This window comes from Desarmillaria tabescens, assembly GCF_030435595.1.
Source record: "Desarmillaria tabescens strain CCBAS 213 chromosome Unknown EV420scaffold_2, whole genome shotgun sequence".
NCBI lineage: Eukaryota > Fungi > Basidiomycota > Agaricomycetes > Agaricales > Physalacriaceae > Desarmillaria > Desarmillaria tabescens.
This window is the reverse complement of record NW_026848301.1, coordinates 252,647-266,635: the sequence shown is the minus strand read 5'-3', so window position 1 is coordinate 266,635 and position 13,989 is coordinate 252,647. Positions and strand designations below refer to the sequence as shown.

The window sequence follows — 13,989 nt, the reverse complement described above, 5'->3', positions numbered from 1 at the left end:
TCTCCTCATCTGAACTGCTTCTAGTTCCATCTTCAGCCTCTCTTCCTTCTCCCAGATGATATCTAAGCCCTCTTTGATAGAGGCGCTGTCCGTTTGAATCGTATCCAGGATTGGCGGCCGAGTTTTCGGTCAAGGTGGGGGAAGGGGCGTTCCAGGGATCACTTCCTTCGCTTTCCCCTTCACTTTCCTCCTCGGTAATGGGAGAGAGAACATGCTGGTCCATCCCCCTTTTGTAGACTCCTCACTCTTCTTCTTCTTCAACGATTGGGCCTCTTTGTGCGGGCCATCCTTCCATCTCGGTGTCGGACTCACTGGACTCACTTGTGTTGGAGTCCTCTGTGATCCACTCGTCATCGGTGATGAAGATGAAATGGATGATTGGGTCGGGTCTGTCGTCGATGTAGTCAGGAGGGGGTGTGTTCTGTCGTCTAACCTCCGGGTTGGGGGCTTCGACGGGGATAATTTCTTCGGAGACTGGCTCCTGGTTTCGTCGGTATTCATATCCATATAGGAATGCGAGATAGGCTACGGCAATAAAGCCTTGTAGTCCAAAGAGGTCGGTGAGATATTGTTCGACAGGGTTCATTCGTTACTGTTCGTCAACGTGGTTGTTGATGAAGAGTAAGAAAGTCTCGAACTAATTGTTAGCGACTGATTACTCAAACAAGATCAAACAACTAAGCGTGACTCGCACTTCGGTCAGGCGCTTTATGTTGCTCGCAGGTTTGCGTGCAGGGAGCTATCGCTTAGTTGAGCGAGAGTGAGTTCAGACTAAGTTATCGGGTGAATAAACTTTAGTTCGAGACTGAGGTTTAAGACCTGCAGTCAAGCTACTTAAATACAGTTTGGGTCATGCTAAATATACTACAAGTGTCTGCAATGGTGCGGTAAACGTACTGTGCCCTCATGGTTGAATGCGATCAAGTCCGGAGAATTAGCATAGCGAGATTACGAGAGAGTCGATAAGATAAGATAGAGCACGAAATCGTAATACATTCTGCTACATGCAATTACTGCCACAATCCTATTGGCACGATCCTAACAGGTTCCTGAGGAGGGGTCCTCCTGCTTTTTGATTTTGCTAGGGTGACACTTTTGTGGTTTTGTGGGTCATGATGCAGTGGTTATCACAGCCTGGGTAGGCACCAGCAAGGTGATGGATCCTGTGTCACAGGAATGAAGTTCTCTGAGCCTGTATGTGGAGAGTGACCTCTTCTCTATCACCTTCCACTGCCTCACTGAACATGTGCAATTGACCAGCCAGACTTCTGTTCCCATGAATCGGCAGTGCAGGTCCAGATCCCCACTGTCACCAAAAGTCCCCATCTACTTGTAGTCTTTCAAACCCTCCAGTTTAAGCCTCTCTTGTGGCTCATTGACATAGAAAATCAACATGTGCAGGAAGTCGCAACTCTTCCACTCAGTGCTGAGATCATCCCAATAGTTGGTAATCACTCCATGAAGGTGCTTAAGCTTGTGAGGCTTGGATAGCTTGATGATGAGAGCACTGAGTTATGTGTCGCCCTGCTTCTATGATTCGAACTTCATCACAGGAGGCCTGAGATTGTAGATAGAGAGTTTGTCTATATCAAAAGCGGGTGTTAGGATCATGCCAATAGGATTGCAACAGTAAGTGCACATAGCGGAATGCTGTGGAATGTGTTGGGTGTAGGCAAAGCCATTAGCAACATCACCCCTGAGCCAAAGCCCTAAGACGGGTACAGATGGAAGTCTGAGGAATGATAGGGGAGGATTGGGAGATAAGCCCACTGGATTGGAGTTCCATGGTCTGGAGGATAGGAGTTGACAGAGTCAGAGAGAGAGATTGGGCTGAACCAAGTTGATATTTGAACTGAGTATCTACAGTGTAATTCTAAGGTTTATATACTAGTTAGGAGTCTGATCTAGTTCCTACTCGGAGTGGTCTATATTCTGGGGTGGTCGGTGGTTGTTGTCTACCGATCGGTAGCTGGTGGAGTCCGATGACATGCTGTGCTAGTGATGTCGGGCTACTGGTAAATTAAAATGGAGAGGTTAAATATAAAATAGAATATGAAATAGAAACTGAGGATTGGAATCCATAGGATTCCGAAGAGCGGTTTTGTTGGAGTTGACTTGAGATCAGGGTTCCATCAGCATGTTTGTTACAGCAGGCAGTAAATTGGTGAATGTGGTGAGCATAATGTGGGGAGCAAAACCAGGATATGATTTAGAATCAGGCTTCACTGAGGAATGAAGTGGTTGGAACTCCATCAGCTTTTCCCAGGCTTTGTATTCCTTGGGGGATGGGATGAGCCATAGTGAATATCCTGTAGACATAAGTGAATATTCACAGCTTTTCAAGAATCATCAGATTCCTTACCCATAACTGCAAGGGACAATGAGAGTTGAGGGCAAGAAAAGCAAGAGTGAATGACTCATCTTCCCTTTTTAGTGCTGCATGCTTTGGTAAGGAAGGAAAGAAGGAAGTTGGTTTTTATTAATTGTCGGTGCTCTTGAAAGATTGAGTATAAGTATTTGGTACTGCTGTGTGGTTCTGTTGTAGAACTGACATACGTAGTTGTAGTCACATGGGCATTTGGATTGGCATGGATCCCAACAATTGCTTGTAGGTGAGATGGAGCTGGGGACATTCAGCTGGAGTGACATTGCTCATTTCTGATCATCTGAGTTAGTCAGATATTCATGCAGCATTGAGGGCTTAATGCTTGTACCTTTGATGTTATCATCTACAGGTGATACGGCACTTATAGATCCCTGTTTATGGGTGCTCCTACATGTTGCAACACCTTCACCAGCCATATGTGACTTGCCAGAAGCACCTTCTGCTGCATCATTCAAGGTGGCAATCTTCACTCTTTTCTGGGAGTGAGTGATTCTGGTCATACTCTTTTTATTTCTGTCCCTATTTCTATCACTATTCCCAGGCTTGTCTTGATCATCTGTAGGAGGTTCCTCAAATGTCACAGCAGAATGAATCCTCTTTTCTCCTGTCTTCAGATTGTCACTATTGTTTTTGGTCTGTAAAAGGACTGTGAGCCACTATCCTGACATTCTTATATAATAAAATACCTTATTATGTCCATGACATGAATTTTCACCTGAATTGATGGCACTTGTTTTGGTGGGCTTGGATACTGATATGGTTCACATCCTAGATTCTCCCATGGCAGCAGCACAATATACTGCTTCATGATATGTGTCTGTTGCTGAATCTATTGTAGTTCACACAAACACATATGTGTTTATGTTGCAGTCTGCTGGTCCTTCTGTAGAAGACATTTAGCACAATGGATTTCATGATAAGAAGAGAGGTTCATATATGCTATTGTAACTGTTGAATCCTCAAAAGCCTTCACCAGGCACTCTCTTTGACTATCAGTCAAAGATGAAACACCTTTGGGTATCTATGTTGGATCCTTTTTAATCAGTAATAGGCAATGGTACTGACAGCAGCCAGCCAAGAAGAACCATATTATGGTTATAGAATGGTTTGCCAACTTGCTTCCAAGGGCATGACCTGTAATCTGGGTAGTCCACCATTGTGTTATCAATTGCATTGATATGCAACAGAACACTATAATGATCTACCAATGTCATAAAGTCAGTGCTGAAGGCAAAGTCTTGACAGCATACATCCCATCAAGGCACATAGGTTCACACAGCAGGATGTATGAGCCAATTTTGCATTGTTGGGCTTGAGAAGCTTGTATGGGCCTTTATATGCTTCCTTGGCATTTATGCGAGTGTTGTTTGATGTACTGGATGATGTTTCTTTGGGAGGAAAATAAGGTAGGACTTTGTCAGGTGGAGGAGAGTCTTCTACACTCTCTTCCTCTAGTTAAAGTAGTCTTTGTCGATGGAGATTAATCACACTATCTGACTTCTGATTCCTGTTCAGGTGGATCAGCATCATTTCATTGGTGAAAATAACAAATATAATCACTGGACATAGGCCCAAAGGTGTGTTGCTGCCCAATCATCTTTTAAAAGCAGCTTCTGATCTGCAAACTAGTTGCCAACATGAATACTTTTCAAGGAGAAACAGCAGGTATAAGAACTTATTCCTCAAGCAAGTTCAGTCTCATGTACTGCTGCCATGGAGGGTCCATCATGCATCAGATTTCCACCAACAATAGTAAGGATTGCATCAAACCCATTTTGGTGAGCATTGTAGTCAAACTGGTAAACCACCGAATTAATAAGACAGGATGACAAGTACAGGATGTTCAAAATGTACCTGTTTTTCAAGCTTGTTGAAGGTATTCTTGAAGATCATTTGATGCCTGCCATGTGTTGATACACTATCTACATGTTCACACCTAGATTTTGCGATTTTATAACAATACTATTGCATGTCTATCCAATACTAGTTAAACAACAAGGGCTGTAGTTGAGGCTTCAAACTGATAGTTGAGTTAGCATGCTACTAGTTGAGTCAGGACTTAGGGACGATACCAGTAGTGGGTTAGACCTACCAGCTGACTGGACTAGTGCCTCTGAACTACTGAGACTCAGTAAAATATGGTCACTAGTAATGAGTGCAGCTGCTAGCACCCAAACAAGAAGTAAGAACCCACACAGACCTTGACCATTCAGTCACTAGTGGACCAATCTGGGCATGAACACCTAAGTCAAGATAGCTGGTCACATGAGCACTTCAGACAGGACTTAGAAATGAACAAGTAAAGACATAGCCCTTAGCCCAGATCTGGCTAGTGTGATACAGATCTAATACGATCAGTACTAGTATAGCTGGGCTGCGTTTTGATCATGATCAAGCAGTTGCTACAGGCATGGTTACTTGACTATCCATTTAGCCATGTCACTAGTGGAGCATGGTTGGGCCAAGAGTATGGAAAAGACCAATAGCAGGGTCTCTAGACCTGCTATCCAACAGAAAGACCAGCCTAGGCTGACTATGGCATGACTATTCACCATTATTCATGACTAACCAAGATATTCTTACCAATATTATTCCTATGAATTTATTTATATTTATCCTATACCTTTCTCCATAGTATATAAGTAGTAGAAGAGGTGGCCTAGAGAGCTAGGCAAGCCATCCCCATAATTGTGACCTACTAGTCAGTATTCTAGTGCCCCAATTAAAGGCTTTTGCACTGAACCTTAATGAATTGAAGTGTCTTAAAGTTGCTATTCCACCTTGGAGTGACTCAGAGTGTTTTGAAGTTAGTTAAAGTATTTGTTCTTAGGCCAAGAGTGCCATTAGTCAAGCCTAGGATGCTGCTAGTCAAGTGTAGACCACTTGTGAGACCCAGTATTTGGCCTAGAGTGCCACTAGTTTCAAAGTATCAGAGTTAGACTGAGTGCAGTTGCTCAACCAAAGTCACTATTCATCCAATCATGTCTTAAAACCATGCTAGCACGAGTATTACATCTTGTGTAGCTCACTAGTACCAAATATATGTTTTTAAACAACCCTTTTCCTGATTTATTGAAGTCTGCAGAGTGCTTCTATCATACTCAAAACACCTGAACTCAATATAATTGGTGATTTGTGTAGAGTAGTAGAGAGTTTTAGTGTTGTGGTGTTCATATCTATCCACTAGCCTTTTATCACTCATCATTACTGAGCACATCAGCATCATTTGCCCAGCATCCAAATCAATGATTTTAGAATACATCATGAGGATGTTCTTCCATCCATCATTCTCTTTAAACTTGGTGTATTCCTATTGGGCTTTGTTTTGATCTCAGGGCTCATCAGGATGTTCAGCTTTGTATTTTGCCAGGAAGATGTTCCAATAGGTCATCTTGTGAGCTCCAAGACTTGAAAATGCACAGTCAATGATGTGTGATAGTGATATGACAGGGTCTCTGCTGATCACATCCTGAATAAGAGCCCATATCTTCTCAGATGTAGTCTCAATGCGTGATATTGTTTCCACACTCAAACATCCATGTCATGCCTTGGTAAGATCATCATCTGTACTATGAGAGTCAGCATATGCTGAGTGAACCTCTTCAACTCTCTTGGCAGGATCATCAGCTGGAAGGTGAGCAGGATCATCCTTTGTTATTACAAGCAATGATTCTTCTCAGGGGTCTGACATCAGAACAATATCTTCATCATGGTATGTCTCAGAATGTCCAACAGAGGGCCTATGACCATCCTCTACAGGTGCCGACAATGGATGTATGTCAGCAGCTCTTCCAGTAGTTGAGCTCTGGCTTGCTGCCAGTCCTGCCAGTGATGGAGTGGTTATCTGAATTGTAGGCACTGCCAAATGCTGTTGAACTGTCAAGAGTTGATGTAGAGCTGCTGAAGCTGGGCATTGGATGGCAGAAGCTGGGCATTGAATTGCAGAAGCTGGGCATTGACTTGCGGAAGGTGGATGTTGAACAGTAGAAGTAAGGTGTTGAACAATAGAAGCTGGGCATTATGCTGGAATGGGCAAATCATGATTATTGTCCAGATGGCTCAATGGTTGCATTGATGTAGCAGAAGCCTGTGATGATGGTTGGGACATCATTGGAACTTCTTTAGTGGGTATGGAATGAGATGCTTTCAGTGGAGCTTCAGTTAGTTGAGATGAAGGTCATTGAATGGGAGGGGTGGTATATTGCTTGTCTTGATTTCCTGGTCATTTGTCAGACCCTGTTAGACCTGCTGATAATGGGCACATTTTGGAGTGAGAATGTTGCAATGCTGGGGCATGGTTTGATTTTTTGGGTCTCATTGGATGTGATATACTTACCTACTTCAATGCTCTGTAGTGAGATTTGCAGAGCAACAAGTTCACATTCGAACCACGAAAGCAGGTAGTCTGCTTCATGTCCAAGTCAGCAATGTTCTTCCAAACATCAGTCAAGTTGGAGCATGGCCCAAATTCCCTGGCAGATATTTGCATCCACAAGCTAGGCAGGTGCCTCAGTAGTATAGCCTGGATCCAGACATCTTGTAGTAGGTTGTCACTGTTCTTGAGATGCATTAACTCAGTGGACAGTTGGCATGGCAAAGGAAACTTGATTTTATTCTTGTTTGCCAGTTGTTCCAGTTGTTCAACATATTCATTGAACTTCCAAATGGCAGCCATGAGAACTGGCTTGCAGCAGCTGATAGATTTTTGAGTTTGTTGATGGAGCTTAGTACCTGTGAAATGTCAGATGGGCTCTTCTAAGGTATGGATGATGCCTACCAAGAGCCTGCTCATGTCCACCCATGGCTTGATTCAATCAGTCCCATTCAAAGAAAGTTCTGATTGCCCTCTTGCAGATATTCATCTTGAGGTCATGCACAAGAAGCAATGTCTGTGTCACGAATTCACCTATTTCTTTTCCTTTTTCATCATATGTTTCATGTCATCACTCCTTGATTGTCATCTGAATCTTGTCATCACTTCACTCGGTTTATTCGTAACCCATTGCTGATACTCCTGCATCACCCTGGACTTCTATCATGCCATCATTTGTTCTGATCACTGACAGTCACTTCTCCATCACTTGATCCCTGGTTCATGGTGAACAAGCTCAGACATTCTTACACAGGCAGAGTCCCGACCACAAGGGCACCCCTCTTCCAGAACCCTACTTGACTTGTTGGCCACTCACCATTGGACAGTCTCTTTGTTGGCACATTGCCATTGGCCATGTTGCACAAGTTCTTTATCATGGAACACTTGTAGTATAGTTATTATTAAAGTACTCAACCTGTATTTAAGCAAGCCTCAGCTGTGGGTTAAACCCCAGCTTTGGCTAAAGTCATATACTCCCAACTTTTACTTGAACTCCAAGTCTTGCAACTAATTAAGTCCTAACCACCTAACAGTTGACTTGCATTGCTACCTTACGTTTCGCTTCACCAAAGTACGAGTGATGAACTAAGGCTTGACCTTGCATTTCTAAGTTGGTGCTTGACAGTCTGTACAAAGATAACATCAAGATTGGCCAGTTCTGGGAATGTCTGACAGACATTCAAGGACTGTATATAACTGCTCAATCTGAGCACAGAGTTGTTTGTGGACATATGAAAGCTGTGACAGATTGATGCTTGGGAGGTGCTTGATATGATTGGGGGTTGATACCAAGATTTCCCATGCTACTTGAATAGCTGTTTCCATGGTATCTTCATGTGCCTGTAATGTCAAGATGGCATCCAGCTCTCTTTTCAACTGTGCTGATGACATGTGCACAATGTGTGCATACATGTAATTTTGCAAATTCTATGAGTTCAAGCATGTGTCAACCCACTAAGTAATATTATAATGCATAGCTGGTATAGAGCAGCACATGCTGAGGCAGAGGCAGCATATAATAAAATAATCTGAGTGCAGCACATGGCTTAGACTTAGAATGGCACACTGGTGTCATTTAAGTGTAAAGTTGCAGTGCTCAACTCACACCCTATGCATTCCTCAGCAGTGCTTTGCTCAAATAAAATACACTGAGGAGATAATATATTAACAGAGCTTTGTGCAACATTGATCTATGACATGCGAACCCTGCCAATCTGGCAATCACTGAGAGATGTCATTCAGAACTGAGGACCACCCAGTCTGAGCCTCCTGAGTAGATTTTGGCTGACATGAGAGAAACCCTGTACCCAGAATGAAATATTGAACTAAAAAAAGATGGTGCAGCAACCAAATAAAAATACCAGCTTGCTAGCAATGTGCATGGCAGAGGAATTAAAAACAAGGAGCCAATTAGGAGAAATATTCCATATGATGTGGCAACTCTAGACCTTGCCAAGTGGAACAAGCAGCATGTTACCGAGCACCAACTCAGATGACTGACTCAGAATATTAGTTAGTGACCATGTGATTGACATGTCATGGAGAGGAAATGACTCTGGGGTGGAGTGTATCTATTTTCGATATTTCTATTTATATAATTAGCTGTAAATAAAAGCATGGTAATTAGAAGTAGGTAGCAAGCTTTCAGACCCTCACAGTTGTGACACAAAGCAGAGAGCCTAGTGTGCAACCAAAGGACTTGCATTCATAGCTTTGAGTGAGAGAATATTATTAGATCTAGAATTATTTTGAAACACTGGAGAGGTTGTAAGGCATGCCTTGCTCACATGATGCCTAGCTTGATTCTGGACATTAATTGATTGTGCTCAACTCAGAGAAATATTGTATTGTGATAACTTGAATGTGCATCTGTGTTTGTGGAATGTGTTTGTGAATTCTGAGTTGTTGCAAGTGGCAGAGGTTTGAATCCTTTGGCTTGTCAATACTCTTTGAGGGTTTTTGGTTTATTCCCAAGTAGCATAGGTTTAAACCCTGTGGCTTGTGGACGTGTTTCTGTATTTCTGTGTCTCTGGATCACATAGTTTTGAACCCTGTGGATCTACAAAAGGTTTCTAAAGTGTTTTCTGCTTAGAGCACAAAGCTCTAAGTTGTGTGTAATTTGTTTGATGGGTTGTGGCCACCTGTGTGTTGCATGCAATGTCAATTGAGGGCTGTACATTCTTGTGGGATGTTTGTGGGCTTAGGAAATATTACTTTTGCCTCAAGGCTAAGTGATACATATTGCTCACCTTCTGTCCTAAAAGCATTTGGACTTAGAGAATTCTTTTGAGTTAGCATGGCTATTATATCTTGAAGAGTACAAGACATCTTTTAATTCTACTGTTATTGTGTGCTTGCATTGCACATCTCCCCCAAACTACTGAGATTCTGTGTGTGTGTGAGTGTGAGTGTGAGTGTGTTTAGTGTGTCTACACTATCACATCTCGAGCTTGGCATGCACAGAGCCTCTTCACCAGTGCATCTGAGAGAAAGAGGAGAACTAAACATTCAAAGAACTCAGTTTTCAATGAACTGAACTTACATAAACATATCAATGTCTGTCTCTGGCACTGATCATCCCACTGTTGGTGTAGATATGCAATTGGCTTCCCACAGGATTCCAGATCTGCATGAGCCTTGGCACCCTTCTTCTCAGCACCCTCCTTCAACTTCCATCAGAGCCATCCACCCAGATTGTCCCAGATTGACTGTGCTGTGAATGAAGCTTGTTGATCAAGAAGATATATTTGTTGGCATTGCTATAGTGAGACTGGAAGTTAGTGGAGTGGGAGGTGTACCAAGGGAGATTGCTTACCCCAGAGCTTCAGGTGATTCCAATGAGCTTCTGAATGCATGACCAAAAATGTTCAATGCCCTCCCCATCAGTTAGCCCTAGGCTGGATCGAAACCATGGATTGTAGACTAATTGGCAAGCCCACTGGTGCCCATAGGCATGCATTGCAGATGTCACAAATAAGAGTTGTTCTGTCAATGCTGGTGCAAAGATATCATACTGGAATGATTGTAGTTGGTGAGAAGTTCAGATGTTAGTGATGAAATGCTCATCAAATTAACACTTCAATCCATCACACACCCGATGTCATACAAAACTGCAATGGTGGCTGCCTCTGGAAGGTTTGAAGTGACACAGTCGAGAAGCATCACAGTGTACTTTTGCTGTTCTCCAGGAGTATCTACATTTCCAAGAAATAAAGGAACATCATGATGGCAGACAAGAGCAGCTAGCCCTTGGTCATCATAATGTCCTCCATGAGTTTTCTCTTTCTTCTCATCAGCAGCCTCGAAGGATTTCTCATCCTCATCAACAGCTATGTCAGGGATCTTTGGTGAGTAGCACTTCTTCACTGACTTGCATGCATTTTGGATTCGAAGAACGGCTTCATTGACCTCACTTTTGGACAGGAAGAACTCCAGATCATAGAACTCTGGACAGTCCCCTGCATGTTTGGTGATGATGGTGGAAGTTGCAATCCATGGCAACATGAACATCACTGCCTCTGAGCATACCATGAGAATGTAGATTGGATTGCTGTTAGAATCGTGCCAATAGGATTGTGGCAGTAAGTGCACGTAGCAGAATGCGTCAGGCATAGGCGAAGCTATTAGCAATGTCACCCCTGAGCTGAAGCCCTAAGATGAGTACAGACAGAAGTCCGCAGAGTGATATAAGAGAGAAGTCCAATGGATTGGAGTTCCATGGACTGGAGGTGAGAGTGACTTAGAGTCAGAGAGAGAGAGAGAGATTGGGCTGAACCAAGTTGATATTTGAACTGAGTATCTACAGTGTAATTCTAAGGTTTATATACTAGTTAGGAGTCTGATCTAGTTCCTACTCAGAGTGGTCTACATTCTAGGGTGGTCGGTGGTTGTAGTCTACCAGTCGGTAGCCAATGGAGTCCAATGACATGCTGCGCTAGTGATGTCAGGCTATTGATAAATTAAAATGGAGAGATTAAATATAGAATGGGATATAAAATAGAAACTGGGAATCAGAATCCATAGGGTTCCGAAGGTTGGTTTTGTTGGAGTTGACTTGAGATTGGGTTTCCTTTGGCATGCTCATTACAATTGCTCAAGAAACAAGGCTTACTTGTTAAAGCTCTGCCCAAATCATGTTTCTCTGAAACATGTAGGGCATCATTGTTGCACTAGTTCCAATGCTCGACTACATTGAAGTGAGATATTTAGATAATTCACTGTTGTGGGAGATGTGTATTGTGTTGTGCTAGAGACATCCTGAGTTGTTTATTCTGGTGCATCTGTGTGGCTTGGCACAACAAACATGGTCTGGTATTCTGCCACATGAATCGGAGAGTATGTGATTAACCTTGTGGTCCAACTCTAGCTTGACACACCTGTACCATTTTGCAGCATAGCCAAACCCACAACAGAAGGGCTCATGAATAAGAGCACCCTAAGCTAGTTATTTAGACTTTTACCCAATGAGTCCAGGGAGTTGTCTTACTGTCACATTGAGAAAGCAAAATCTTCAGCCAATATAAAAGTTCTGCAGCACCATGCAGAAGGCTGAGTTAGAGGTTCCTGATTGCTCCAGGAGCACTTGGTAGAGATTCAAAAGGTTGATAGATACCACAACACAGGGTTCTCGAGGAGAAGTGGGGAAGAGACCATGGTGAACAAGGGTGACAGGAAGGAAATCTGGGTTGAGATGACAGTATTTGAACATTTGGGTTCTAAAATCTTTGGATAGCCTGTTAGCTAAGAACATAGAGTCAGAATTGAATCTTATGGTTCCAGTACAAGCATGTAACATGACATTGTTCATAGATGCCATTACAAGTTGAATGATTGCAAAATGAGGGTGATGGCTCTGCATTAGTTACTGAATTCTTCTGATGCAAGGCCAAGAGCTCAACAAGGTTTGGTACAAGTGCCCTCCAATCCCGAAAAAGATTGAGAGTGTATGTGTTGAGCACCATGCAACAAGGTTTGGCTGGGATTGATTCATCATTGACTGGACACTCATCATCAGCATCATCAGGATAGAGTGGAGCTCTGTTGTATTATCCTGTTGGGCAGCTTCATTCATGTCCTCCCACCCTTCCATCAAGTCATCATCTGCAGTGTCTACCCTCTCAGCCACCTGTTGTGCCCATGTCTCAGCTTCTCTGACTTTCTTCATCAAGGCATGTCTGGCATGTTCATAGGCTGCATCAGCAACATGTCGTGTGGTGTCCTTTCAATCATGTTTCTACTTGACAGGGGAAAGCTTGAGCTGGAAGGAGGTAGAGGTATGTGGTGATATGCCTTGAGGGCCAGTCATGAGTATGGAATAGTGGTGGAAGAGGTGGGAGAAAAGGGATAAAAAGCCATTGTATATTGAATATTTGGAATGTCCAGCAACATTTGCATCGACGGTCAAGAGATCATCAGGTTTGAAAATCAAGGATGGTTGAATTGGTAAAAGGCAAACATCTCTAAAGTGTGGGTGCCTGACATCTGGCAAGATCTGTTGGCCCAATAAAGGGTAAAGAGCAGGAATGTCACTGTGGAGCAGGTCCTGTAGGCTCTTTTCATGGTCATATTATTGGGCCTTATCAGTCTACTGCTATTTCAAATAGCCCTGCCAGAGGTGCTCTATTGCCACTGACTGAATTTGAATAGCCAGAAATTTGATTTGCATATAGAGATGAGACACATACTGATGCGTCATTGGAAGTGTATGATTTTACTGATCCAGTTAGCATTGACATTCTCAAATTTGGGCAATTTATCATCAGCCTGTGCATGGCATAGAGAGTAGTCAGAATTATCTATGCTCTTCCTCACAGTGATATCTGCAGCACATGCACTGGAACAGAATGTCAGATGTCAAGGACAAGTTTGTTGGCACAGAGAGCACTCACCACTACTTAAATACATGCATCCACAAGTCACATGGGTCCAGTCAGGATAAAAAACCATTCTCTACACCTTTTTGCCACACCAACTCTCCACCATATATTTCCTTAACATCACCAGTGAGGACAAGGATTCTGGCATTGGAATGAAATATGACCATAACATTGAGATGCTGACTGTCAGAGTCAATCTATGACTTGAGTGAGTTGAACACGTGTGCATAAACCTTGGAAGCACTGTGCCAGGATCAATGTTGAGATCAACCAAGTTGTGTAGTGGGTCTTTTCATTCTGGTCATTTCCTATCCACCACCACCTCCCCTTTTGCCATGACCAGGAGAGGAGGTCATTGGTAGATTCTGGTCTTCCTTCAAGTCAATCCCTAAATGGTGATCACCCCACCTCTCAGTCACTCCACACCCTCACACACCCTTTGCTATTGCTGAGCCTGCATGTAATGCTATACGGTCCTTGTTCTTGATGGAAACAACACCACAGCACTGGCCTGTATAGGGAGGGACTCTTGATATTGGCAAATGAAGGAAGACAAGTAAATCCTCCATTTTGGAAACCCACTGGTCAAAGAGGGTGCATTATCTGGGTAAGCAGAGAAATGTGCTGTGAGAGGGAAGGAGATGGTGGGAGATGGAAGGGAGATCCTCAGGTTGAGGAGGGGAGGGAGGGTAGTCAACAAGGGTAGGAAGATCCTTGGAAGAGAAGTATGATTCAGGTACATATGATGCATTCAGAGTTCTCACAGCTTGCTTTCCTTTCTTCGACTGTCAACTTGATGCTATGGCTGTGATAGCAAGCTACTCAAATTTGCAGGTAGATGACCTCACCTTCAG

At 43.1% G+C, this 13,989-nt stretch overlaps 3 protein-coding genes across 3 annotated transcripts; all 3 read right to left on the bottom strand.

The window, feature by feature from the left end:
* Positions 1-6,911: 6,911 nt before the first annotated feature.
* EV420DRAFT_1238708 (uncharacterized protein) lies at positions 6,912-7,127 on the bottom strand (the record flags this gene model as incomplete). The annotated part of the gene is made up of 1 exon (XM_060466612.1): positions 6,912-7,127. A coding segment is annotated over one exon (216 nt), but the record flags the coding sequence as incomplete, so codon positions are not given.
* Positions 7,128-7,452: 325 nt separating this feature from the next.
* EV420DRAFT_1473603 (uncharacterized protein) lies at positions 7,453-8,641 on the bottom strand (the record flags this gene model as incomplete). Its single annotated transcript, XM_060469157.1, has 7 exons — positions 7,453-7,474; positions 7,576-7,627; positions 7,815-7,885; positions 7,933-8,140; positions 8,365-8,407; positions 8,549-8,560; positions 8,621-8,641. The coding sequence occupies 7 exons, from the start codon at positions 8,639-8,641 to the stop codon at positions 7,453-7,455; spliced, it is 429 nt and encodes a 142-aa protein (XP_060338035.1).
* A 1,442-nt stretch (positions 8,642-10,083) lies between these two features.
* EV420DRAFT_1260197 (uncharacterized protein) lies at positions 10,084-10,763 on the bottom strand (the record flags this gene model as incomplete). Its single annotated transcript, XM_060466996.1, has 2 exons — positions 10,084-10,272; positions 10,350-10,763. 2 exons carry the CDS (start codon positions 10,761-10,763, stop codon positions 10,084-10,086), a joined length of 603 nt encoding a protein of 200 aa, XP_060338034.1.
* Positions 10,764-13,989: the final 3,226 nt, after the last annotated feature.